We start from the raw sequence: 26,060 nt of genomic DNA, 5'->3' as shown, positions 1-26,060 counted from the left end.
AGGCAAACAAACCTTCTATTTGTTTTTACAATGCATATTTTTGTTTGTTCTGCATTATATCAAAAACAAAACAGAAGAAGAACTGGCTACAAACCAAGTTATTAATTTGAACAATAATCTGTGTAAATCCAAAACTTCACAACTGTGCGTCCAAAAATCCCCTTTTAGTACCACTTCTCGTTTCAGGCCCCTATTGCACTGTGCTGTTCTGTAAAATTGCTGGAGGCAGAATGTGGGCTGAAAATGGAGCCGCCTCAAATAGTCATAATTATTTTTGCAAGGCCAAAATCAGCAATTAATGTTAAATGCACTAAATACAAAATACAGTAAAATATGGCAAATTCAATGTATAAAATGATGTTGTTTTTATTTTATGAAATGTGTAAAGGCCTAGTATTCCTTGAATTAATGCATATTACCCACTGCCTTTCATGCCAGAGTTTTGGACTTAGACTAAGATCATCTCATGTTGAGAAATGACAGTTGTAACCTTTAAAATAAAATTATACACAATCGTTTGTCCTATTTTAAGATGTCCCACTCAGAGTATGTATTCTCAGAAACTACCACATCAAATTTTAGCTCAATATCTGTAAGACTGACTGAGTTATAGCAATTTTAGTGTTGTCTAATGTCAATTAGCTGTGGTGGCCATCTTGAATTGCATTGACTCTCAAAGTTAATAAGTTATAGATGTACATCCAATAGATATTATCTAAAAGTTTCATTAAAATCTGTCAAGTGGTTCATAAGATATTTTGCTAACAGACAAACAAGGTTGACTCTAAGAGATAATGCTGAAATCTTAAGTGAAAAATTTTTTGTAATGAGTTGCACTTCTGTATGTGTTTTGCATGATTCTCAGTTACAACTGCACCAAATTTCGACAAAATATCTGTAAATATAACTGAATTATAGCAACTTTTGTATTTTCTGAGGTGAGTTGACTGTGGCAGCCATTTTGGGTTGGATTGGCTCCAATATTTATTCAGTTGTAGATGTACATCTAATGAATATTTCCTGAAAGTTTAATTAAAATTTGTCCAGTGGTTCATGAGATATTTTGCTAACAGACAGACAGAGTTGACTCCAAATAGTTAATGGCAAATTTTTAAACTACGATCTTGAGCAATTTGTAATCTGCACTAAAAATATGTGTTGGGGATCAGTCTCAGCTACTACCACCACATCAAATTTGAGGTCAATATCTGTAAAATGAGCTAATTCCCATTTTTGTGGTTTTGAAATCAAGTTGGCGGAAGGCAGCCATCTTGAATCGGATTGACTCCAAATGCTTATCAGACTCAGAAGTACATCCCATAATTACTTTCTGAGAGTTTTATTAAAATTCATCCAGGGGCTCGTGAGATATTTTGCTAACAGATACAGACATGTAGTTTATCATAATAGTAGTCTTTCGGTTCTTCTTCAGGTTGGCTCGGCATAATGAAAACAAAACTATCAGCGCCACCCTGTGGCCGAACAGGAGCGGCGCAGGTCATGTAACAGGTGACACCTCCACGTGGGCGTGACCAGAAGCGGCTCGCATCCAACGGAGGAGGCACCAAAACTACCAGCGGTGAATGAATGCAAGTCATTCCCACCTCAACACTTTGACTACTGAGCGGCATTCGGGGTTTATATCCAGCAGCTACAACCACAACAACTCAGCCAGCGTTTAGCCGACGCTTTTAAAAAATTAAACTTATTTATCCCGCTGCCGTCGCGTGTCGACGTCGTTTAGCAACTTGCTAGCATTAGCAGCCGAAACCCACATGGATGCGGACACAAACAGCGCCGAGGCGAAGCTGCTGCTGAAGCACGCCAAGACCCTCCGGTTCCACACCGGCAACTTGGTCAACCGAAACCGGATGAAGAAGAAGTGTCCGCGTTCTCCCAGCGAGGAGGTAACAAATAGATAAATAAATAAAAATAAGAAATTAGCTTCGGTGTGTCACAGTGTAGCATGTTAGCTTAGCCTACAAGTTGGGCTACCCTGCTGAATATTTAACCAAACGTGGTTTTCAGAGAATAAAGGCAGTGCACGTCTCATAATAACTATATACTTTTATTTTTAGCTGTTTTAGGTGAACACAGCCTGTTTTTGGTTCTCTGCAGCCTGATGTAAATAGTTAGCACGTGATAGACTATTGTAGTAGGTTGTCTATATTTATCTTTAGTAACGTAGAAACGAAAGATAAATAAGTAACATAGATACTAAAGATAAATAATTCACTGTTATGTATATAGCAGGAATGTGGCAGTATTAACAAGCCAGGACTCAAAATGTCCACATATCACTCATAGGTTTTATATCAGCTGATATATATCTCATATATGTTGGACTAATAGGCATAAAATAACTATATTACCACCCCGGATTGCTTCAAATTACATGAAAGCTTCAATCATCACGTGTTTGAAGGAACAACTGGTTAGTGTTTGTTTAATAAATGACTTTAACAGCTGATCCATTAACAGTGAAGTTGTGTTTTAGCTCATGTATTAAATCAGAGGAGTATTTGTTTTGGTTTTGCTGACAGGTTCTGTAATGACTTGTCTGTTTACACACTGGGTTTGGTGGAAGTTGGTGTGCAGTTCTGTTTGGTTTTCTTTTTCAAGCTCTCCTATTCATTTTACAAAGGTGTCTTGTTTTCCCCCTTTTGAAGCATGACTCGACACTTTTGGGCTGGCCAAACCTTAGTCCAAAGTTGGTCATGCAAATTTTAGCAGCAGTAATCAAGAGCAAAGGTTTCCACGGGGCCTCTTTGACGCTGCAAGTTTTCGTCACCTGATCCGTAATGAGTCGAACCATCTGTGAAGCGTAAAGACAAATCTGCAGCATTTTTACTGTCCTGTCGCAGTCTGAAAGAATGGTTTGGTTGAATGGTTTTAATCCATCTCCTTTTACTGCCCACGTTGCCTGATTTGACACGAAAGCTGAGGTTTGTAAAGCAAATACCTGCTGCAGCTCTGTTGTCTCCTCATGATGCTGCTCTCCGCCTCTTACTCCTTTTGTAATAATTTGTTACATGCCTGCCGTTCATCGTCACTTTCAGGTAGCCTGTTTACCCTCCTCGTTCCACGAGTAAAGCCTGTTTTACATGTGTTAACCCATGCAGTGACTCATGGCCTGTTGCTTTAATATTTTTTTTGTTTCACAGCTTCGAGACTGCATTCAAGCCACGCTGAGTGACTGGTTGTCCACAACGAAACCGCCAACTACGGTGGGTAGAAAGGTTTTACTCAGTGCTTCAGGCTGAAGGAGTTTTCTACAATAAAAGACAGTTTTTATGTGTATGACCCTGAGAAATGTTGGGTTATCAGGCCAGCAGCACGTGAACATGTCCCTTTATAATGGGCTACTGTGCTCCTGGTCGTGTAGCTTCCAGCGCTTGTTAAAGTCAAATATCCGCAGCGTTGAACATCAAAGGGAGCCTGTAGTTTTTGTGAAAAGAATCTGTCACAGATAATGTTCATGCGGCGCTGCCTGCCTGAGGCGCCGTTCCAAACCTGCGTCTGTCTTGTTAGTTTGGGCGTTGGGTGATGGTTTTGTTTTAAGAGGAGGTTTTGAGATTCTCGTCGAGTGTTCGTCTGCGGGGTCGTTAATAAATCTGTTGTGTAAAAACTGATGAGCTCGTTCCTGCCCTGGCTGCTTGGCTCGGCTAATCTGCTTCGGCCTTTATCATCACACCCGCCAGCAATAACCAGAGACGGGGGGTGGAGGTGGTGGTGGGTGCATAGTTGAGGTGAAGGGTCTTAGACTGACAGTACCCATGAAACCCTTCCCCCTGCAGGGTAACAGTAAGAATGGGATGTTTGTTGTGGGTTCAGGCAGTTCTCTGCTTTATTTGCTGGTGTGTAATGCAGAAATGTGCGTGGAACAGTTTGTGATGCAAAGCTTAAATCCTAAGCCCCCCTGAGCCCCTTTAATTTATTAACAGGTTTAAATGTAAAGCCCCCTTTTAGACACGCACTGCTTTGCTTTCTAAGGAACTTGTGGCAACTGGGCGAGTCAGTGTGAAGTTTAAATAACTATCATTTTATATTTATCTATTTTCTGATTTGTAGAATACCTTCTAGTAAAGACAGGGGAAACAGTTAATACTGAATTTAACTCAGCCATGAAATGCCCTTTAATTTAGAGTTTTAGTTCAGGTTTGTGGTGAATAAAAGGTGACAGTATTTCTGTGTACTCTTACCTCTTTCTTAATTTTTATTTTTGTTTTCTGCCCTTTTTATTTGACAGAACCAGCAGAGAAATTACTGGTCTCAGCAGAGAAAAGTTATCAGTCATATTTTACAGACATTTCCCTTAAATAAAATACACTGGGAATGCTGCGGTGTGTCATGTAACCTACATGAACACGCTGCAGGGTGCACATGAATGTGTCAGGATCTGTGTTGACTTTACCACAGTTTTTTACAATAAAATATCAAACTTAATCATTAACATGTAATAATATGAAAAGAATAATTCACAAAGTTGATGTAGTTTAATCATCCTGAAATACCCCCTGTTTGCCAGCAGAGGGCAGAGTTGCACTATTTTTGGGTGGATAAACACAAACTGCAAAGTTTAACATTTTAATGTTTGCAGTTTTATACATTGGACTTTGTGTTCCAGGGAATAAAACAGCAGGTCCAGTGAACGAACTTGTCATTCTGAACATCAAGTTATGAGAAGTTATTAGTGAGTTATAATTAGTGATAAATATGTTCCTGTGGAGAGCAGGAAGTCAGCTGTCTGCTCAACAATATCCCATAAAAGCAAAACACACAGTTGACCAAAGTGCTGTCCAAGAAATAAACTCAGGGATCAGGAGTGTGTCAGTTCTGTCATTTACAGAAGTATTTTTATTTTCAGCATGTTTGTAATTTATTACGGAGTCTCTGATTGGAGAATGTTTGTCATGCAGGACTTTTCAGACACTTTGGACTGCTCCATCCCTGAGGTGACAGACGCCATCACACCCGAGGAAAGAGAGGAAGTGAAGGTTTCAGGTCAGTCCTGCTCTTATTGTTAATTTAAAATCATATAAGGTAACTCAGAATCTAAAGTTATTTTATTAGGTGAGTTTGTGCTTTGGAGTAGTCCCTGATTTACGCAATTATAATCAATGTTTTTATATGTGTTGACTCTTTTTGTCAAACATAATCAGCCCCAAATCAGTTTAGCTTTCCAGCAAAGGTTTGCAATTGTGATCTAATATAAAAAGCTCTAGCTGTGATTTATTTGTCAGGTATCCAACTAAGGTCTGTTCAAACAGTCTGTGAATTCAGCAGACTGAACTAACTGGGGCGGGAGCAGGACGACACACTCATACATGCCTTGTTTTTGCAGTTAAGCTCTTCCTGTGTGAGCCGGGTCCGTCTTCCATCACAGATGCGGTGGAGATGGGTGAGCTCGCCGACAAAAAGGCACCTTTTTAAAAATAAACAAATTACGCAGCTGTATATCCGAGCTGAGAGTGAAACGGTCCTGTTGGTTTCTGACCCGCAGCCCATCAGACGCTGGCTGTGTCCCAGCTCGACTCTGTTATCATAGCGCCACCTGGGCCTCTGGAGGGGGACAGCCAGAGTCTGGCTCACCTGCAGCCGGCGTGGGAGAAGCTGGAGGCTCTGGTCAGGAGCCAGAAGATTGCAGCCATCGGCACGTCTGATCTGGACAAAGATCTGCTGGAGCAGCTCTACAACTGGGCTCAGGTTGGTGGGAATCTGGTGCATTTTGGGGCTGTGACCCATCGTCAGAGAGGCTGACTTCTGATCAGATTCGGACCTTCCTGTGTTTGTGAGCAGGTGAAGCCCAGCAGTAACCAGGTCAACCTGGCCTCCTGCTGTGTGATGCCTCCTGACCTGACAGCTTTTGCAAAAGAGTTTGACATCCAGCTGCTCACACACAGTGACCCTAAAGGTTTGTTTTTACTCTAATCCAGACTCGTTCAGATCCATCTCTGAAGTTGTCATTAAAACAAACTGAAAAAGTACAGAAACTTGGTATATTTAGGAGATGATTGAAAAATAATCTGTGTCAAAAAACCTCTTTTTAGTGACACTCACAAACACTTTAGTAAAGAAAGATATTTCATGTTTAATAAAGTCTTATTGAGTCATTATTGAAACTGGCTTGGTAATAAAATGTCCGTTTAGTAGTTCAGAGCTTGTGGGAAATAAAAGCTGTCAGTATTTCTGTTTAATCTCATGTTTTTGATGTTGGTTTGACAGAACCAGTTGTGTGGTGATGATAGTTTTACTCGTCTCAGTAAAGAAACTAGCCGCATTTTACAAAAATTACACTTAAACAGAAAATCCACCAGGAGCACAGCAGCGTGTCTTAACACACACACACACACACACACACACACACACACACACACACAGGGTGCACCTGAATGTACTGTAAGTCATGATCTGTCTTCACTTTACCAGTTTTCTACTACAATACTTCCTATCAAAGTTGTATATTTTAAAATGCCTAAAATAATAAATTTATTCAATAAATGTTTTTGAAATTAAAAGAATGATTCACAAAGTGTCTGTAGCTGCAGTAAGTCTGTTTACAAAGCCCAAATTAAAGGCTATCAGTCGGCTGCGGTGGACATCTTGAACCAGTGGTTCATGGGATTTTTGTAGCACACACACACACACACACACACACACGGGTGAAAACATGATCGCCTGCCTTCTGTTTTCTGCAGCAGGTGAAAATCATCCCTAAAGTTCATATTATAAGAACTGGAATTCAGTTTTACTATTAACTATTAACTTAAAAAAATGAGACCATAAACCATAAATCCTTTAATTAAACAAGATTCAGGTGTAGCTTATTACATAAAAATGTACATTTCTGTAAAACGTTTCTGTAAAACTTCTGGGTATTTATTACAACAAATTTATGGTTGAAATTTCAGACAACGCAACAAAATGACTCAGTACTTTATGAACTACATAATTGTTTAATTACAGCTCTGGTTTTGTGTGAAAGACAATCTGAGGAGTTAACTTCAGGTTTGCAGCAGATATATTTGAGAACACGTCCCTTTTGTTTTAAAGTCTGAGTGATTACCTCACTGTTCTGTGATTTGTTCTAAAGTAAAATCATATTAGTGTGGATTGTCTTTGCTTTACTGTAAGCATCATTCTTCTAGTTTGTGTTTTCTTTTCTTTCTCGTTTTCTCCTCCCAGAGTTGATATCAGCAGCCACGTTCCAAGAGGCGGTGCAGGAAGCGGTGCAGGACCTGACCGTCGCCGACTGGAGGCTGGAGTGGGTCCTCCGATACTCCGTTATCGTCAAGAGCAGGGGCATCTTCAAGTCCAAGGGCTACCTCGTCAGCGCGAACAGGGCGAGCCCCTAGCGCTTGGAGAAAGACGCGTGGACGAAGCCATCTCCTCTGTTTTCATTCTCCTAACGTTAACGCCCAAACGCAGCTCTGAGGAACGGAAGAGGCCAGCCTGGAAACCTGGAAGTTCTAGTTTTATCTCCCTGATAGTGTCACATCTTCCACATCTGTGATTGAATACGTTCAGCAGGTCAGGGTGTTGTGGCTATCATCTCAGTGAGATCCGAGGATTAACAGATCAGCTCTGGAAGAAACTTCATAAAGTAACATAAACAGATGGTGAAGACCTCTGTGTGAGCACTACGCTAACAGCCATCGATAAACAGCAGAAACTGTAATATTTTAATAAAAAAAAGAAAACTTGGCTGCTTGATTCCGGTTAGATGAGTCTCTTAACTGTGTTTTGATGTGAAGTGCCTCTCTGCTGCTCCTGTTTTCATGTGTTTATTTAAATGCTGGTCCAAATTAAAACCTCATAGATTCTGTTGGTAAATCTGCTTTTAAAAGAAACCAAATCAGGGGTTTAAAAAGATAATCGCAAAACATCTAAAAATGATTTTATACGTGCTTGTTGAATTTGCTTTACAACATAAATAACATTCCTGTACATTTTAAAGTATTGCACCAGATAAGGCAGTTTTTCTGTACTCTGATGAAGGCATTAACTGGGAACTAAATCCAGTAAGTAAATATATCATTTTATTTGATTACGACTTTCTATCTGTACTGTTTGAAGATGCATCAACCTGTCTGCATCCTGATGCTCATGAGATTAAGCTAAGAGAAAATAAAAGATATTTTAACAGGTTATTGTTCTTTGTGTTATATTAACAGCACTGGAAACGCCACACCAAGATGTGAAAGATCTCATGTGTTATGATATAAAAAGTTATTTTATTAAATGCAGTTGTTCCAGTAAATCCTCCAGTACTCTGTATTGTACTCATATTTAAGATGTCATGTCTGTATTTCATCGTTTGGCTTTAATAAAGTGATTTAAATTGACTTTTGTTTGTCGCATTAACGCTGCTATCATCTGCGCCGCTCTGCGGATCGATTGCTCAGGTCTGACCTTCACACCGGAAGTGACCGAAGAAGAAGAAGATCGCGTCCAAGATGGTGGCCACCAGGAGAGGAGCCCGTGCGGACTCTCCGAGTAAAACAAACCAGGAGAAGCCGACTTTAATTCAGGTAGGTATGACGGAGAGACGGAGTTTGTTTTTTCACGTCTCGTCCAGGTGGGAGAGCAGCGGTGAGGTAAAACCGTCGCGTGTCAGTCGGCGGGGCGCGTGGGTCTGCTCGAAGCCTCACGTGGACAGAAGCGCGTTGCTGTTTGTAAATGTTTTTAGTTTTGTCCCACAAACCCGACTCAAAACACGAAAACTACCAGGAGTGAACAGCCAGGTGAAAACTAGGTTTTAAATAAAGGTGAGTTTGAACTTTTCGAAGGAACAAAATCACTAAAACTTTTTCTTATCGGCGTCCAATGAGCTCAACCTGTTACACATCATTAGCTTTTAAATGGAATCAGGTGAAACAGCTTTTAGAGGAACATGTCGTCTTGGCCCAGCTTGATTGGGCTGAACGACACAAATACAAGAGGTGAGTTTCTGCAGGAAATCTTACAGATTGATCTTCCATGACTGGGTGTTTTAGCTTAATGTGGCTAATTTATTTCAAAGCTTACTGAATTACGTGTTTAATAAAAAAAAAAAAAATGGATCCAGTTTGTTTTTCTACAGTAGAGGGATAATTGTCAATAAATACTGCCACATATATTCACAAACCTAAAACTATAGGGGTTTTAACATGCAGGTTGTTTTTTGTGCAAATACAGTAAAAGTAAACTTAACAAACCAACCTGTACAGAAAGTACTGGTATTAAAACAGGAGTTTCAGAATGATTTACTCATCAAACCTGTATTGTTATTAATTTACAGTCATGTCCACTTCAGCCCACCCGTCTAACGCTACATTTATTGATCATTTTATTCATAAATATGTTGCCACTGTTAGTTTGGAGCAGGAACGGGGACACTTTAAAGCTGCTCACAGGTTAGAAGTTAAATGTGTTTTTATTATTTTCTCTTAGATTAAAAAGTATTTCTGTGTAAATGTATGGATGCGGTTGATTTATTAAATGATTTCAGATTTACAACCTTTTACTCTTTCTTGCAGGCAGGATTTTTTTAACATAAAGACATGAACAGAATGTGATGAACCGGCTTCAGTATTAATGTGTTTCTGCTCCACAGGCCGCTCCTTCCACTGGCCGAAGAACCAGGAGCGCAGCTAAACAAGTCGAGGGTCGTGTCCAGCAGACCCTGGAGGAGACCTGCAGTCGGCTCTCCGTAACTCCTGCCACCTCCACGAAGAAACAACGCCCCCGGGCTTTGAAGCTCCACAGTCCGGAGCTGCCCTCCACACCTGTGGGCTCCGCCCACGAAGCAGACGTGTCAGACGGGGAGTCTGTTTGCTCGGCAGCGTCTATAACCGAACCCCCAGTAACACGGTCCAGGGGGAGAAGCAGACTGCCCCGAGCGAGAAATCAGGAAAATGAGGAGATATCTGAGGTGGAGTCATGCTCCTCTGTCGTGTCGGCGTCAAAGGCTGGCCTCAGAAGCAGCACGAGAAGAAAAGCTGCTCCTCAACGTTCTGATTCAGCTCCTGCTGAGGCAGGAGACGTCAAACCAGAGTCCTGCAGCTCTGCGACGTCCCAATCCCAGAGAGTTACAAGAAGTCAGAGAAAACCTCCTCGCACCAGATCGTCTGCTAAACGACAGGCTGGGGATTCTGAGGTCTCCGACACTGACAGCTGCACCTCCAGCATCTCAGCACGAGTGTCCAGAAGGAAAATGCATCCAATTCCTTTCAACTTAGACGAGCTGTCAGAAAGCTCTGCGTCTCCCCTGACCGGTCGACAGACCAGGTCAACAGGAAGGAAGACAGCAGCCACCTTAGACGTCACTGAGTCCCCGTCCTGTGACTCTGAGGGCTTCGAGTCTGGACCTTCTTACAGTTTAAGTACTCGTAGAAAGGGCAAAACGGAGTCAGCAGATCATAAAGCTGTGGATTTAGAGTCTGACGAGATGGAAGTCAGTTCCTCGGTGGGCAGCCCCGGCTCCACACGAAGCAGAGGGACTCCCAGTTGCAGCTGGGGGGCTCCAGCCTCCAGGCGCTCAGCCAGGAAACGGGGAGGTGTTTCAGAAAATGCCTCAGAATCAGCAGAGAAGGACGGTTTACTGAATGACTCCAGGTTAGAAAGCACCATGATTGCAGTAGATGGAGACTGCACCCTGCTGGAAGAAGATCAGATCCAAACATCTGAAGGTGTGAATGACGCCCGTCTTTGTTCCAAGGATGAAACAAACATCTCTGATGATGATCCTCATGCGGCACTCTCTGCATCAGTTTGTGCCGAAGAAGCTGAGACAGAGTCTGCAGTAATCACTAAAGACCAGGAGGAGGCGCTGTCTGCTGAAGATAAAGACAAGGACGTCTCAGACATGGAAACCATGCAGGAAACAGTCTCACCATCGGAGCGAGCACAGCCCTGCCCATCTGTCACAGCAACGATATGCGAGAGGGCCTCCGAAACGACCGGGGAGGCCGAAGAGAAGCAAGACGCTGCTGTAGGCCGGAGTGAGGAAGAGGAGGGAGTCAGCAGGTTGAAAACAGCCCCTCAGCAGGTGGTTGATGTTGGTGAAGCCCAGACTGAGGCATTTCAGGTACCATCAGAGTGGCAGACCACTGCAGACTCTGACTCTGAGCAGAAAACCAAAGACTCTGTTGTCCAAAGTACAAAAAAAATCAGCCTGCTGGACAGCAGTGATGATGGTGATTTTGGTGAAGAGGAGGAAAGTGAAGAGTCTGAAGAGGAAGAAGAGAGACGAGGAGGCCCTTCCAGCACACCAGCTGCATCAGTTGAAGGCCTGTTTATGATCGACACGCGGCCCGGGCAGGATGCTGACGAACAGTACTACAGAGAGGAAGAGGAGGCCGCGAGCCGAAGACTCGATCAGGAGGAGGAAGATGAGGAGTTTGTGGATGAAGAGGGGTCTGATGATGATGACGAGGACACAAAAATCCTCTTATCAAGCAGAAGTTCTCACATGTAAGTACAGTGTGATGTCAGCCTCAGATTATTTGTCAGTTTATAGAAACTTGTGTTCCTGTCTGAGTAAGCTCCACCCCTTTCTGAAGATATTTATTTATAAATAAGCTACAAATCTGATGGCTGATTTGGGGTCAGTGTGGTGAAGTATAGCTGCACAACATTAGAAAAACCTGCCATATGCAGTGATATTGTTTAATATTGCAATGACAATATTAATTGTGATTTTCATCACTACCATCTAAACCAGGAGAGTCTGATGGGTTCGTTAAATATAACATGAATGCAAGGATGATTATCTGCAGCCAAAGCCGTTCTGTGTGACACTGATGTTACTGCAGTGACCATAAATCTTTTTTGAAATGTTGTGCAGCGTTCTCAGCAGGGTTTGTTTTTCCCAGCAGAGCAGGTGGCATTCACGCTTTGCAGAATCTAAAACCAGCTTTTTACCTGCTGGTTTGAGGCACAAAGTTTCATTAGAACGATTTAGTGGATATTTGTCATTTAAATAACGGATCTTAATGAGCTTATTGGTTCATTTTTATGCTACCATTTTAAAATGAGGTTGATGATAATTTAATTACTGAATACATCACATCACATCATGAATACAGGAAGTCTTCCTTTAAAGTTTGTAAAAACAAAGATTTGTGCAACTTTTCCCTTAGTTTCCTTTGCTGGTCTTTAGAGGTTAATGTAGATTACTAAGATTAGCCTAAATAATTGTAATGAACTCATTTCTGTTGTAACAGGCCTGCTGGATGCTGTTGGTTTTATAAAACTGCACCATCTGACGCTCTTATCTGAGGATGTTTTTGTTTCAACAGCAGAGTTTATATTAGAGACTAAAGTGTTCATGTTCTTTGACCCACTTATTTTTTTTTTTTTATTTTAGCTGTAGATAAAATAGTTCGAGGCTGTCAGTGTGCGCGTCTTGTTGCTCCAGAGTTTTGTGCAGACACTACGGCCGCGCTCGTCAAACGCACCTTGGATGAATTTATATTTCAAATGAACGGAGGTGAGAAATGAGACATGGCTGCTGCACCTAAGGATTTTTCCCTGTGCCTATTAATTTCAGAACAGAGTTGTCCAGCCGTATTGACCCCGGCATCAGAGTGAAGGAGCTCGGGGGTTTGTACATCAGTTTTGATGGCAGCAAATCAAAACCCGTCTCCAGTTCGCTGCAGAAGCTAAAGGAAAAGAAGAACCTAGATGAGGTAAATTAAGGATTGATTTTTTTTTTCCCCCCTTCTGAAGGTGATCCAAGGCAACGAATGAATTATGAACTTTAAGATTTTACAGATGGTGTTTGCAGTGTCTGAGCAGCCTTTTTGACTTTGACCTTTATTTTCCGAGTCATTGATTGCTCAGAGTTTTACCGTGTCCGGTCTTCTCTGCAGGTGATGAAGAAGAGCGTGATTGGAGCAGACTTTGAAAAAAAGGACGCAGTGCCTCCATATAGTGAATCGAAACAAGCCTTAAAGCTCAAACACCGAGTAAGTTACACAAAGTCATCCTTTGGTTTATAGATTCTCTGCTGTCAATTAGTTTAGGTTTCAAGCATTTTATGCAGTCATGACATATTTTACCCTGAATGCAATCATCTGAGATGAGTCATCACGTCTGAGGAGATGATTGTTTGTTCTGAACTGAACCTTTAGAAATCACTGATGTCCTTATTTATTTTCCTCAGGCAGAGAGGGAGAAATCGACAGGAAATGGCTGGTTTAATATGAAGGCCCCAGAGGTCACCCAGGAGCTGAAAGGAGACCTCAGAGTCCTGAAGATGAGAGGATCTCTGGATCCAAAGAGGTTCTACAAGAAGAATGACAGAGATGGCTTTCCCAAGTACTTCCAGGTCAGTAGAATCACTCATGTGGTCACAAATCTTCATGACGATGCTTAAACATTTTTATGTGAAACTTAAGTTTGATTAATTGTTGTGTGTGTTGCAGATTGGGACAGTGGTGGACAACCCGGCTGACTTCTACCATTCCCATGTTCCTAAGAAGGAGAGGAAGAGAACCATGGTGGAGGAGCTGCTGGCCGATGCAGAGTTCAGACAGTAAGTTCAACAAACTAACAGGTTTTATAGCTCACTGGTAGCTTTAATCTTCACTGGATGGGTTTATTTGTGAAAATAGAAATAACTCAGCTAAACCTACTGAATGCACAATAACTACAGCCAAATACTTATGAGCTGATTTAGTAAAATAATAAAGTTTAGACAAATAAGATGCTGCCAAAAAAGACTCTCAGTCAGGTAATTGTTTCTCTTTATTAAATATTTTGAACAAACACATTTAGGTTGTAGGATATTTTAACATTAATACAAGTTAAAATCAAAGGATAATGATAGCTGCTGTAATAGATCTTTGGAAGTTTCTGTATTTACTGTAAAACACGTAAAGTCTAATACTTCTTCTTGTGTATGGAAGACCGAAACTGACATAAGTAGAAATATACATCTTTTGCCTACACATGTTTCCGTCAAGTAATGTTTATTTTGTTTTTTCCTTATACAAGCGTTTGTTCTTTTGACATTTCCTCGTCTCCTCTCCTATTGGTCAATAACCAGGAAGGAGAAGGATCCATGTGCAGATCGATTGTTCATGCCTGCACTTTTGGCCGTTTCAGGAGAACGCCTCATTGGAGATGTCAAAAGAACAAATGCTTGTATAAGGAAAAAACAAAATATATATTTCTGCCTTTTATCTTTGATTTTGTCAGTTCCTCCATACTTGTGAACTGAGCTGCATTCAAGTGTCAATGTCCGTGTTAGCTCATAAACCATGAAATACATTTTCTTCTGTTTCAGGAAAAACAAAAAGAGATACCAGCAGATAATGGCAGAGAAAGCAACAGATGGAGCTGGCAAGAAGAGGAGGAGGAAGAAGAAATTCCACAAGAAGTGATAAAGATGGACTGAGGCTTTTAGAGCGTCACTGAAGGCCTGGAGCTCAAGAACAGTCAGACGTTAACAGCGAACAGACAAGGCAGCATCCAGTCACCTCGTTTTTAATCCCAATCACTGGCCTCAGTATTCAGATTTCGTGTTTTTCTTTGTCCACACATTCCTCTGGAACCTGCTGTGCAACATCATCAAAAGAAACATTTTTATCTGCCTTCGGGGAAATAAATTAGTAATGACATTTGATTTTCTCATTAATCTGCTCTCTGCTGCATAATTTAAATTATACTTAATGTAGTTTTCAAAAGTGGTCATTTCTAATCTTTACTCCTGTAAAATGAAGAACCTCTTTAGTGTGACAGAGTCAGATCTTATACCATCTGTAATCAATGCACAGAAGGAAACATTTTCACTGATTTGTAATGAATGTTTCCCAGCGGTGGCTTTAGGCTTCTTTCTTGTCTCTTTTGTGTTTCAAGAGACGAGCCCTCAACAGCTGCAGCCTTCATCCAGCTCGCCTCCTTCACACACGAGCCAATTTCAGACTGCTTTAGAGAAATTAGTCTTATTTTTTAAAGTTACAGCCCAGCAGATAGGTGAAAGGAAAACAGTGCTGGGACAATTTTGAACAGAATCTCTGCAAATTTCCTGCTGTTCTTTAAAAAAAGAGAACAAGGAGCAAGGGTTTCAAATTTCACATATAATGTTAAAATTGTTTTTAAGGTAAGCAATATTGTGACAAAAAGCTGCTTTATGGCAGAAGCTCAGAATAATCCCCATCACTTTTATGTCCTGTTGGGTCAAAGGTCATAGCTCACTCAGTGGGTCCAGGAGGTCTTGTGTGTCTGCAGGATCCTCTGGACTCTGTCATGGATCTGCTCCCAGTACGGTGGACTGGTCTGAAATCTGACAAGGATGAGGTTTTTAACCAGACAGAAACTGAAATAAAAGTCTATTTCTGCAGTGTTAGAAAGGCTTTCTTCCCCTGAGTTTAAACACATTTAATGTTGATATACAGACAATTTCACCTATAGAGCTAAAAAAAAACAGCTTCTAAAATACCAATCATGGTTTGCAGCATTAAGGTAAAGGTAAATACTTCTGAGGGACTAAAACTCTAACAAATCACAGAGAAACATGCTGCATTTGTCCTTAAAAAATCTGATTAAATCAATGATCCCTGCTCCTAAATACTCCGAGCTGCACTTTGAACATTTCCCTGCTTCAACACGTCTAATTGAAATTAATGGCTCATTATCAGGCCTCTGCTCAGCTCAACAATCAGCTAACCATTTCAACTGAATTTAAAATGCTGCTGCAGCAAAAACATCTGAAACATTTGGGTATTGATGCCAATTTATTTACTAATGCTAATTAATAAAACAGACTTAACTCGTTTTAGGAGGAAGGTCTTCCAATAAAACTTTACCTTGGTATGATAATCATACATCTGAGACAAAGATGTTCTCCTAAACAGGTGAAATATTCATTTCAAAGTAATTGTTAAATATTAGTTTTACAGTTTTTCCTCATTTGTATAATTAAGAAAACACTGTTTTTAATATAAACACCATTTTGTTTATCCTCTACAACCTGTTGATGGAAAAACACTCCAGTGTCTGACTTGTTTTTAATCAAATGACTATTTGTTTAATAAAATGTTGCCACATCTATAAACACCGACCCCTGTTCTCTCTTTAAATGCTCTGCCTCTGTATGCATGAGGCGGTTTCATCAGTGAATTTTGGAAACAATCTAAATATTTTTGGCAGACGCTCCTTTTGTCCACTAGTCTGTGCTGTAAGCACAGTGGAGCTGAGACAGGACGGTGTAACGTCACACGGTTTACAAAGTTAAACGGCTATTAGGAGTGACATTGCCTCTTATCTCAACAATCATTTTGATTTTGGCTTCTTAACTTTGAAATCTGCAGTAAAACAAAGTAACGACCATCGGACGACCAACAACATGCAGGACTTCTGTTGGATCTGTCTAAAAACATGTTTGCTGTAGTTTGTCAGGCTGAAACAGATTAAATTGGCAAAAATAAACCCGTCTATACAGCCTGTCATCCACGTCTATTTGCTGAGGATGGAGGGCAGATGAGTGACAGATTGACTCGTGTCTTGGTCTTGCTGGCAGTGCTGGGACAGACGCTTTTGATCTGTAATCAGATAAACTCACTACCTGTTTCAAAAAAGTCATCAAGGACAAATCATCCAGAGACATGAATAGACTGAGACTCCGAGGCTTAGGGGGCAAAAGCTGCCAGTGGCATCTGTCATTTTCTTTATAGATCAAGGATTCGTGGGAAGACGTGCCCCTTTCCCTGTCAGAGGGAATCTACAAAGGCCAACTCTAATCTCCCACCCGGCAAATCCTGTTGCGTTTCCAATTGAGAGAAAAGTATCATTCATTTCCTGCAATTTGCTTTTCAGTTTAAGATTGTCTATTGATTTTAATGTTTACTTATGGACTGAGCAAGGAGGAGGGAGGGAGGGGGAAAACAAACAAACAAAACGGAACATCTGCTGTGATTGATGACAAGGTCTCTCTGAACGTATTAAAGTGTACATCAGGTCAAATGCATCAGTCTCAAGCTGAAACACAAATCAATACCATTTCCTTTTTGTTTTCCCTTCTCTGTCAGTAATGAACGAACATGACAAGACATCAGCTTCTGTAATTTAAAAGGTGGAGGGGAATTCATCCCGCCCGTCGAGTGTGATCAAAATTAAAGATTAGATGTGTATGTCCACACACAGACCTGCGCAGCGGCAGCAGTGTATGCCAACACCTCGTGGGATTGCCTTATATTTGCTGAACTCTGTAATTGGGAACTCATACAGGTGCCAGTTTTGCTTTCAAGATTTTTTGAGCAAACATAAATGATGTACACAGATGGATCTCAACAAAATCAGAGTAAATACCACAAAAAAAAAGAGGATTATGGTCGCTGCTGCTGCTTTGGAGTGACAGAGAGGACAGTCTCAGAAGTGATCTCCTCTGTTTTTGTTGATCTGTTTCTTCAGATACGACTCACAGCCACAAGCTTCCTGTTAATTTCTCATTCTGAAGATAAGGTTTTTATTTTGTTGAGTACACTAGCAGACTAAACTTGACTGTTTGGTTAAAGAGCTGATATTTTAAGACACCGATTTGTTTAGGTTTGACACGTTGTCCAGGAACAGGACTTACCTGTCTCTGAGGGAATGGTTGCTGGAGTCTGACACAGCCAAGCTGGACTGAAGTGAGGAAGAACCTCTCGCGGGGCTTCTGATCTGTGGTTCGTGTCTAGACGGCGTCCCAGGAGGCGACCGGACCCTCACTGAAGCCGACTCCGCCTAGAAAAGTCACATTTCTTTCAGACAACTTGTAAAAAGTGGTGCCCTTGGAACTATTTCACTTCAAGAGTTTAGTTTGACACAAAGCAGAAACATAAATCTACACTGTTGGGTTATTATTGTAAACATCCTAATATTTTTGCAATGAGAACTTTCTCTTCTAAACGTGGACCACCATCATTTATTTTTACAGAAGAAACTGATGATGACTGAGATATGTCTGTTTCTGTCTGAACTTCCTGATAATAAGTTGGACAAATCTAAGTTCTTTTACAGATTGTGTAAAAACAAACCATCTTCACAAAATCAGTGTTAATGCTCAGTGTTAATGCCAGCTTAAACAAAACAGTCAGACTTACTTTGACTGGCTTTGGTCTATAACTCCCGAGGAGAGAAGAATCTGCAGAAAGACAAGTCAAGTTGGACAACTTGGATTAGCAGCTGTATTTAAAATAAAAATGTATCTTCTTTATCACAGATAAGTGTATTTAATTTAAGATTAACACCACAAACAGACAGCAGAATATTCCTGTGTGGCAGACTAAGAGTGATGCTGCTGAAGACCAGGAAATATTTTCCACATGGATACTACAGTAACTTAAGTAAAGCTACTTTTGTCACCATGCAGTTTGTGTGAATTGGAGGCCTACCTGTGTGACTGTCAGAGCGTCGACACACACTGCTGTTTAACGTGGAGGAAGGTGTTCCCATCACAGAGGTATTACTGCAACCTGAGACCTGCCACAGCACATAACACACAGTGATTTAGCTGCTCCATAGGTTTATTTTCATTGTAACACACATGCACAGCATGTTGCCAACAGTAACAATAAAGTGGTCTAATCTGGCTTTAATCTAACACTATAAATGCCACAATGAAACCAGGAGACTCTTGCTGCTGCTCTGTGTGTAATAATAAACACCACACTACATTAATCACAATCCTACAATTCAGTTTGCAACATAAAAGCTCACTGTTGAGTTATTTATCTGTCATCTTAGGCCCAAAGTAATTGATTGAAAAAACACACAATAAGCATTACAACGTTTTTATACACACCAGCCTAAATAAAAACTATCTGGAACGTGTTTCTCCACATACATACAGGAGCTGAAGCCCTGAAATCTGCACCGATTCATTTTACCATTTACCACCAAGCTAAACTACTTTTATAAGTGTCCACTTGTTAATTGCAGCTTGACTCTTAATTAATGGAGGTTAATTACAGAAACAGGATCACCTCACAGGAAATACAGCTTTTGTTTTAAATTAAATTGTAATAAAATAAATTCTATTAATGTGTGCGACAAAACGCAAACCTAATCATTTCTTCTATTAATGGTGTCCAAATAGACTCGGATGTTTATAAGTCAGGATTAGGTTTGATGTTAAAGCAGAAGAAACAATGAGAAGCAGAGGGAGGGTCAGGCTAAAGGCCATGTTGTTCTTGTCCATCAACAGTATACTCATCCCTGAGGCTGCATAATAAGGAAATAACCCATTTTTATATGTAAATCTCAGATACCGGAGATACAATCACAATTAAGCCGTTATCAAATAACTGTGTTCAAGTTTAAATACAGTGTGTGCGTTTCTAAAGCCTGCTCGAGTCCCTTAGTGAGGATAATTGACTATATTCCAGCTACGTATAGCTGAAGCACGTTTATGACGTCAAAATCCATTAATATCTTAGGTAGAAAGATTAACACTGCTCTTTCACTATGCCCTCCATTTAATCTGCTCGCAAGATTAAGTTAAATTTTTGGAGGCTTCCGCTGAGGTCTGAACTACAGCAACTCAAAATCTCATTAATCTTATAAACCCGATGTACTGGATGTGTCCACCGACAAGCATTAAACAGCTCATTGTGATTATGTTGGTAGCAGTAGTTTGTCAGAATTTACTCAGTGTCACCGACCAGGAAAGGTGGCTGGCTCTCCGTTTCCTTCCTGAAGCGGTGAGGCCCCAGCTGGAGGTGGCCGAGTCTTTGCCGGGTGTCCTCGGAGAGCTGGCACATCTTGCGGTGCGTGTAGGGGGACAGGGATCGTGTGCTGGAGGAAACTGTAGGCTGTTGGTACCTAGCACTGACTTTAGTCACATTGTGTCTTCTGTCCTTCTTGTTTACTTGAAGACTGCGGACAGACGGGGGCGCAAAAGGAGAATGTCTGGACGTCGAGCACATCGATGCAGAATTTGTGACTTTGGTCTCAACGTGAAGCTTTTCCTTCCCATCCGTCCATTCAGCACAGTTCTGGTGATCCATTTTGGAAAAACGCCCACAGTTTGATGACGACTCTTTTGCTGAATGTTGTTGAGATGAGGTTAAAGATGGCCTCAGTGGGGAAAGACAAGTCTGCTTTGCAGGAACAGAAGAGAATAATGTCGTATTAACAAGCTTACTATCCAGTCATAATGTTAACGTAACACAACATGCAAATAGTTCAAATTTCTCTGAAGACCTCAATTTGTTCCTTTTTGAAAGCACCACCCATTTTAGCCATTAAGACAGTGCCTCTCACTCTTGACAGACTTGCTCTCACTGGACAAAACCATTAAACCATTAGCTAAACGATTCCACTTAAGTGTTATAACAACAACAGCTCTGGCAGTCTGCACTGCCATGGCGACCACCTCGGCAGAATTACTTCAATAACTCTAATGGCCACTAACATCATTCTCTAACGCAATATCTCACTTCCTGCAGGTAATGCCAACCAGGGATAAATAAGTTAAGATAAAATGTTAATTGCATTTGATGGCCATCTCTAGTCTAATATGATAAAGAGGCCTTGGCTGCCTGTAAAACAAAGATAATCTAAATGCTAATTAGAAAAATGACAGCACATTAAAACTATTTTTAAGAGAAAGTAAATGATGAATAAATCATCATCAAAGCTGCCATTTGACAATAATCTAATATAATGGTATTAAGACAAATATGACCTCCTACCTTAATCATCTCACACCTTTGTTCTTTTGTTTTTTTCTCTGTTAAATGGACACTGAAAGTCATATTTTCTGTCACCTGGACAGAAGTCTTGACTAATGTGATGTTTTTTAATCACTAGGCTTTTGAGAATAAATGCATTGTTTAACATAGCTTAGGATGTTGATAAATAACTAAATTAATAACCATGTTCCTCTGTGAAGCTGCTTTGACCTAAATGTTGATGATAATGATGTGATCAAAATCACAGACCTGCACGAGCTGACCTGATTTAGACTTGCAGTGAGGATTTTAACATGCTAAAGTTTGTGAAGTAACACCAAAACAGTCCAAGAATGTTGGGATATAAATAATTGTGTTTAATGAACTGAATTCATAAGAAGCAAGACGCATCAAAGATTAGGATTTTTTCCTACAAAGAACCTCCATGTGGATAACAAATTTAACAGCAGGTCACTGAATAGATGTTAGGGCCTGTGATGGACCTGCGACCTGTCCAGGGTGTCCCCTGTCTCTCATTCGGTGACTGCTGGAGACAGGCACCAGCTGCCCCACAACCCCGAATAAAAGAAAATGGATGGCTGGATGAGTAGATATTGGTACATTTTGATATCAACTGGAAAAGTGAACTTTTTGGTGGATTTTAAGCTGGATCCTGTTGGTCCCTCTCATGACAAATGGAAAATGTCTTTAGATTACCCGCTCAGCTTTACTCAGCTCCCTTCAGATAACTTTTATATTATTTAACCTCACAGAAAATCAGCAACCGAGCCAAAATAGCCAAATATTTTTCTTTGACGAAACCTAACACTAATAGGAATAGTCAAATAAAACAAACCAATATATTTTAGCAATTCATTTAAGAGTGGTTGAGATATTTCAGTCAAAGAGGTGGACTGGCAAACAGCTCACTAATGGTGCCATTACAGTTCACCTTAGATAAATAAAATGGGATTTAAAAGGAAATTATGACAAACAAAATTAGACGACAGTGCAAGCGAAAGACCAGAACAAAGTTAAGCCCCTGATTATGAGCGAGCTTATACTGATTAGTACTGTTCAGGATGTTTTGGCAAAGTCTCCCTCCCCCTGAAGCTCTGTAAGTTCACTACATGGTTTGTCAGCGGGATAGACAAGTCGTCAGGAAAATGCCTATGCTGAGAAGCCATTAGGAGAGAGAAAATGGAGAAATCCTACAGTCTGACAGCCACAGCGGTGCTCTGATCCAGACATCACCCTGAGGGGCCACTGCAGAACAATCTGACAATCTGCTTTGCTGTCAGTGACATCCCATTCAAACTAATAGCTTAGCTCAGGTTACGGCACCCGGAAAATGTATGGTAGTCTGTTTGGCACAACATGCCAACCACTGCATGAATGATTATACGCTGCTAACAGATTGTAAAAGTTCTTCATTCATCTGCTTTTAACTTTGACTCCAGATTTGGATTTTGATTCTTCTCACTCAAAGGCCATGTGATGGAAACAAAAAAAGGGGGTATAGACAAAACTACTTTAGTCTCAGTGCTTTAAATCAAAACATTGCAACAAAGGGTATGAACATGTTATGAATTTTAAATAAAGAAAAATCAGAAAAGATATACAAGTAAAATCTAATTATATGGACTTGAATACTTAGAATTTAAAATTCCCAGGCAGAATGGTGGGAATGCAAATAAGCCACTACCTGCATAAATCATGTATAAAAAAAAAAGTATCTGACAGACTTGTGTGAAAACTCCAGGATGTGTGAGAAGCCTCGCTATCAGCATCACTGATCTGCCTCCCCATAATTACATTCACAAAGAGACAACAAATACCCTTGAATCACTGCCGGTATAGATAGATGGATGCAGTAGCCATGGCAACAATGGAAAATGGGTACGTATAGTGGAAACAGACAAATGTGATGGTAAGTGATACCACTCATTAGAGTCCTCCAGAGATCAATCTTCAATGCTGTGGCTGTAGTCAACACTTACATACTAATGTACCCAGCAAAAAAAAAAAAAAAAGCAAACATTTATTTATGCCAGGAGCAAACGAAGATTCAAAGACGTATTAAAAAGTCACACTTACAGGTGAAGCAGCCCAACTATCTCTCCCATCACTCTCCTCTATGACTGATGTTGTGGCAAACTCCACTTTAGGGGAGATTCCCTAGCAGGAGAGGAACAATAGAGCAAACAAAACATACTTAACAGGCAGACAAGACAAAAAGGATGCATAAAAGCACTGCATGAAACACCAATTTATAACCACAAATCTTCAATCTATGTCTGAGCTGAGAAAAACAAACAGCACAAAACAGAAAAGCTCCAGTGATGTTTAAATAATATGGCATTTGAAGCGAGACATCTAAATTGCTATGTAGGTCTCAAACACAAACATATAAAAGCAACAGTGAGGGGAATGGTGTTTAAAGACATTTAACTATGCCTGCTGATGTCTTGGACGACAGGAGGAAAGATAGAAAAATCAACCTACAGCTGAAGGAATAAAACAAAAGATGAGGGGATAAAAGGAGGAGGGGAAAGAGAAAAAAAAATAGAAGAAATGAGATGTGGAAGGACTGACTGGCTGCTGCGCAAGGAAATCTTTTTTTCCCCTTCAAGAAAATATGTTTCCTTAGAAAACAAGTTTATGAAAACTTGGAACTTGGAGTTACTATTATAAATCATTTGTGCAGAAACTTAATTTAAAATGTTTTTAATAAATAGCTTGGAGTAAATTCTGGTTTGATGTTCCTATATGTCTACCATAGGATCTCTAGAAGAAAGTATGAAAGTTATATGTTGATGTAATTAACAGCATGACCCTCAAAAAATGTGCCATAAAAAAAGAAAAGAAACTTTAATTTCAAGTCACTGAGACACAGGAGGTCTCCTACATGCTGGACAGTGTTGAATGAAAGATTAAAAAGTAATGGACACAAATGAGAAACAGCTTACAGGAAAGGTGGAGGATCTTTTCATCAGGATTTCTTGCTCTGCGTCTCCTTTTCTGTCAAACGCAGAGGGATCAGGGTACAGGAAATCTCTGCTGTTTTTCTTCATTGTGGCCAAGATTTCACCCTCTAAATGCCATCCACAAATATTAAAAAAAGGACAACCAGATTAAAAAAATGCACTGTAATTACTAAATAGAGTGTGATTTAACGTGGCCATATGGCATCATCAGAAAGCGTACCTGGAGGGACCGTCTGAATCAGCTCAAAAACTGTTGTGTCAGCTGAGAGGGAGAAAAGCATAAACAGACTGTGAGCTAATGATTGCCATCTCAGCTAATAGCCTATAAGATTGCACAGAATACAATTTAGGACTAAGAGATGAGGAAGTAAATCCCAGATGGCCGTTTACCTTCGAGGAGGTCAGCAACATCAGCAGGGTCAACAACACCTGAGAAGGTCTGGTAAAACAAACAAGAGCACAGACAGAAGGATCAATACTTATAACAAGATCAGGCTGACAGGCCAGTATCTAATGCTGCCATTTTCTTTAGTGGAAAAAGAGGAACTTTTTCATCAGAACTAAGGCTGAAAACCTCTAACTGGAAGCATGAATTTGAAAACAATCCCATTGTCCTTATAATCTTGTCCGTAATAATAACAACGTGTCGAACAATGTTTATGAGTGCGTGACTGAGAATACTGGGAAAGACTGTTTTCACAATTAACACAAAGTATTTAAGTATATCAAAATGTTACAGTGGTAAGATAATGTGCAGCATTATAAATAAATACATAAATCACTAAACGTCCTACTCTCAGTAAAGCCACGTCTGTACAGTCCCACACAGAGAAGAGTCCTTTATTTTATTGGTCTGACCTTGGCAAAAACCATTTTGTGGTGAAAGCGTAACGGGAAGACGGGCGGCAAACACAGCGTCTTCCTGTACTGGCCCATGATGCGCACACTGAGGTAGACGTCGTTCTTCTTATGCAGAAGCACTCCCGGGCATGTAACCTGCACACAATCAGTCCGACAGGGCTGGTAAGAAGGCACATTAAGTTCTTCGTTGTTATTATTTGTAAAATAAAAATCTTACACATGCAGTTCAGAGAGGCTCATTCATTATGAAATAAAAAAGATAAGACATTATATGCAATGGAGATTTTGCAAGCAGATACTGCTTACAATGAAACCATTTTTATAACTTGTTCCATTTGATTTTCCTTTGACTGCCTTTTTTAACAAATGCTTCAAAGTTGAACATTTCTTCAGGTAATGGTCATATTTCACAGTAGTATACTACTAATCTGATGTCACACAAATATATATTGTTAAACTTTATATGCTAGTATGTATTCTTGCCCAACACGTACAGCTTTAGAAAGACAGGAATAATAGACTGATTGTCCAACATGTCCTGATTTGATAAGAGTTCAAATTCAAATACTTATTAAACTCTAGGTGAAAATACAGTCTGATGTGCAGTTTTATCACTTTCTGATCAGTGTAAATATGTGAAAGAAGAAACTGCTGCACAAAGAACCAGCAGATGAAGTATTTTACTATAGAGATAAAAGTTTTCAAACAAACTCCAATGAAACATCTTGATGCTCACCAGCAGTTTGACAAACTGTCTAAATTAGATACAATTGCGTGGAAACTTCACCATCTTTAAGTTAAAGAAAGTTACATATCATCATAAAATGAGCTAAATACAAACTCAGATGATCACATATTATGCTGTCATTAAAAAATGAAGGGGGTAAAAAATGCAGAAGGGGAAAACCTACGAACAATGGCTCCCAGAACCACGTTAGCAACAATAACTTAAAGTAACCAGGTTCAGACCTAAACCTTGACTTTACCAAAGCAGGAAACTGTTTGCAGCATGGTGTTTTAACACACCTGTGTCAGCCAGACCAATAAATTATCATCCCCTCTGCTTTTACACAAGCGCTCACATCTGCAGATGATCACCTAATTTGATTACCTCCTGAGCTAAACCGGAAATAGCTTAAGGACGCAAAATAATCTTTTTAAAATCACATTTTGTTCAATAAAGACTGCCTACGGGGTTGTGTTTTGTCTCATTTGTCGCTCACTAAGCAGGAAATCATGTTAGGACAGTTAAATGAAGCTAGTTAGCTAGCTGTTCACTCGGTGGTTTGAGGATGTCAACTTGCTAACGAGCTAATGTCAACAAGCCCCGAGCCGCGGGTCGCTTTCTGAGTGTCCGAAACGCACTTACTTTCAAAATGTCCAGGCACACGGTGCATTTCAGGCACTTCTGGCGTCTTTCCGAGGAGGAAATCTTCTTCTTCATCGCTGCCATCCATCTAACTTTCAAACTTCGTTGTCATGGCTGCCGAGCAGCAACAAGCGGATGTGGAGTCACGTGACCAAAACTAGCAAATCACATTCTTCCTTCTCAGACGCGCCTGTTTTCGTTTAC

General features: G+C 40.4%; 3 protein-coding genes across 6 annotated transcripts; 2 read left to right on the top strand and 1 right to left on the bottom strand.

Annotated features, from left to right (window-relative positions):
* Positions 1–1,529: 1,529 nt before the first annotated feature.
* Positions 1,530–8,148, top strand: gclm (glutamate-cysteine ligase, modifier subunit). Its single transcript, XM_017406912.3, has 7 exons — positions 1,530–1,907; positions 3,165–3,227; positions 4,920–5,004; positions 5,345–5,401; positions 5,504–5,706; positions 5,800–5,914; positions 7,186–8,148. The coding sequence occupies exons 1-7, from the start codon at positions 1,776–1,778 to the stop codon at positions 7,353–7,355; spliced, it is 825 nt and encodes a 274-aa protein (XP_017262401.1). The 5' UTR covers positions 1,530–1,775; the 3' UTR covers positions 7,356–8,148.
* A 251-nt stretch (positions 8,149–8,399) lies between these two features.
* dnttip2 (deoxynucleotidyltransferase, terminal, interacting protein 2) lies at positions 8,400–15,096 on the top strand. The gene is made up of 7 exons (XM_017407165.3): positions 8,400–8,531; positions 9,596–11,454; positions 12,533–12,671; positions 12,855–12,950; positions 13,148–13,312; positions 13,410–13,519; positions 14,273–15,096. Exons 1-7 carry the CDS (start codon positions 8,457–8,459, stop codon positions 14,367–14,369), a joined length of 2,541 nt encoding a protein of 846 aa, XP_017262654.1. The 5' UTR covers positions 8,400–8,456; the 3' UTR covers positions 14,370–15,096.
* On the bottom strand, positions 14,527–26,029 carry spata6 (spermatogenesis associated 6). 4 transcript variants are annotated; one of them, XM_025004019.2, is made up of 12 exons: positions 25,399–25,464; positions 25,224–25,277; positions 24,485–24,622; positions 24,017–24,065; positions 23,847–23,888; positions 23,609–23,733; positions 22,737–22,817; positions 19,629–20,063; positions 18,360–18,447; positions 18,069–18,109; positions 17,564–17,709; positions 14,527–15,271 (listed from the first exon to the last, which is right to left on the bottom strand). In XM_025004019.2, exons 3-12 carry the CDS (start codon positions 24,560–24,562, stop codon positions 15,184–15,186), a joined length of 1,173 nt encoding a protein of 390 aa, XP_024859787.1. In that variant the 5' UTR covers positions 24,563–24,622; positions 25,224–25,277; positions 25,399–25,464; the 3' UTR covers positions 14,527–15,183. The 4 variants fall into 4 exon arrangements, with proteins under 4 accessions (XP_024859787.1, XP_017262664.1, XP_017262665.1 ...); XM_017407175.3 differs by lacking the exons at positions 25,224–25,277; positions 25,399–25,464 and adding an exon at positions 25,857–26,018; XM_017407176.3 differs by lacking the exon at positions 25,224–25,277 and having other exon boundaries at positions 25,399–25,528.
* Positions 26,030–26,060: the final 31 nt, after the last annotated feature.

This window comes from Kryptolebias marmoratus, linkage group LG24, assembly GCF_001649575.2.
Source record: "Kryptolebias marmoratus isolate JLee-2015 linkage group LG24, ASM164957v2, whole genome shotgun sequence".
NCBI lineage: Eukaryota > Metazoa > Chordata > Actinopteri > Cyprinodontiformes > Rivulidae > Kryptolebias > Kryptolebias marmoratus.
This window is presented reverse-complemented; position numbering and strand designations above follow the sequence as displayed.

Excerpts from the sequence above, each read along its gene's own strand:
- gclm (XM_017406912.3), top strand. The coding sequence starts at position 1,776 with ATGGATGCGGACACAAACAGCGCCGAGGCGAAGCTGCTGCTGAAGCAC. Across the intron at positions 3,228-4,919 it reads CAACGAAACCGCCAACTACG|GACTTTTCAGACACTTTGGA; the intron begins GTGGGTAGAAAG and ends TTTGTCATGCAG. Across the intron at positions 5,707-5,799 it reads AGCTCTACAACTGGGCTCAG|GTGAAGCCCAGCAGTAACCA; the intron begins GTTGGTGGGAAT and ends GTTTGTGAGCAG.
- spata6 (XM_017407175.3), bottom strand. The coding sequence starts at position 25,940 with ATGGCAGCGATGAAGAAGAAGATTTCCTCCTCGGAAAGACGCCAGAAG. Across the intron at positions 24,623-25,856 it reads TGTGCCTGGACATTTTGAAA|GTTACATGCCCGGGAGTGCT; the intron begins GTAAGTGCGTTT and ends GATTGTGTGCAG. Across the intron at positions 18,110-18,359 it reads ACGCTCTGACAGTCACACAG|ATTCTTCTCTCCTCGGGAGT; the intron begins GTAGGCCTCCAA and ends GTCTTTCTGCAG.
- dnttip2 (XM_017407165.3), top strand. The coding sequence starts at position 8,457 with ATGGTGGCCACCAGGAGAGGAGCCCGTGCGGACTCTCCGAGTAAAACA. Across the intron at positions 13,313-13,409 it reads GCTTTCCCAAGTACTTCCAG|ATTGGGACAGTGGTGGACAA; the intron begins GTCAGTAGAATC and ends TGTGTGTTGCAG. Across the intron at positions 13,520-14,272 it reads GCCGATGCAGAGTTCAGACA|GAAAAACAAAAAGAGATACC; the intron begins GTAAGTTCAACA and ends CTTCTGTTTCAG.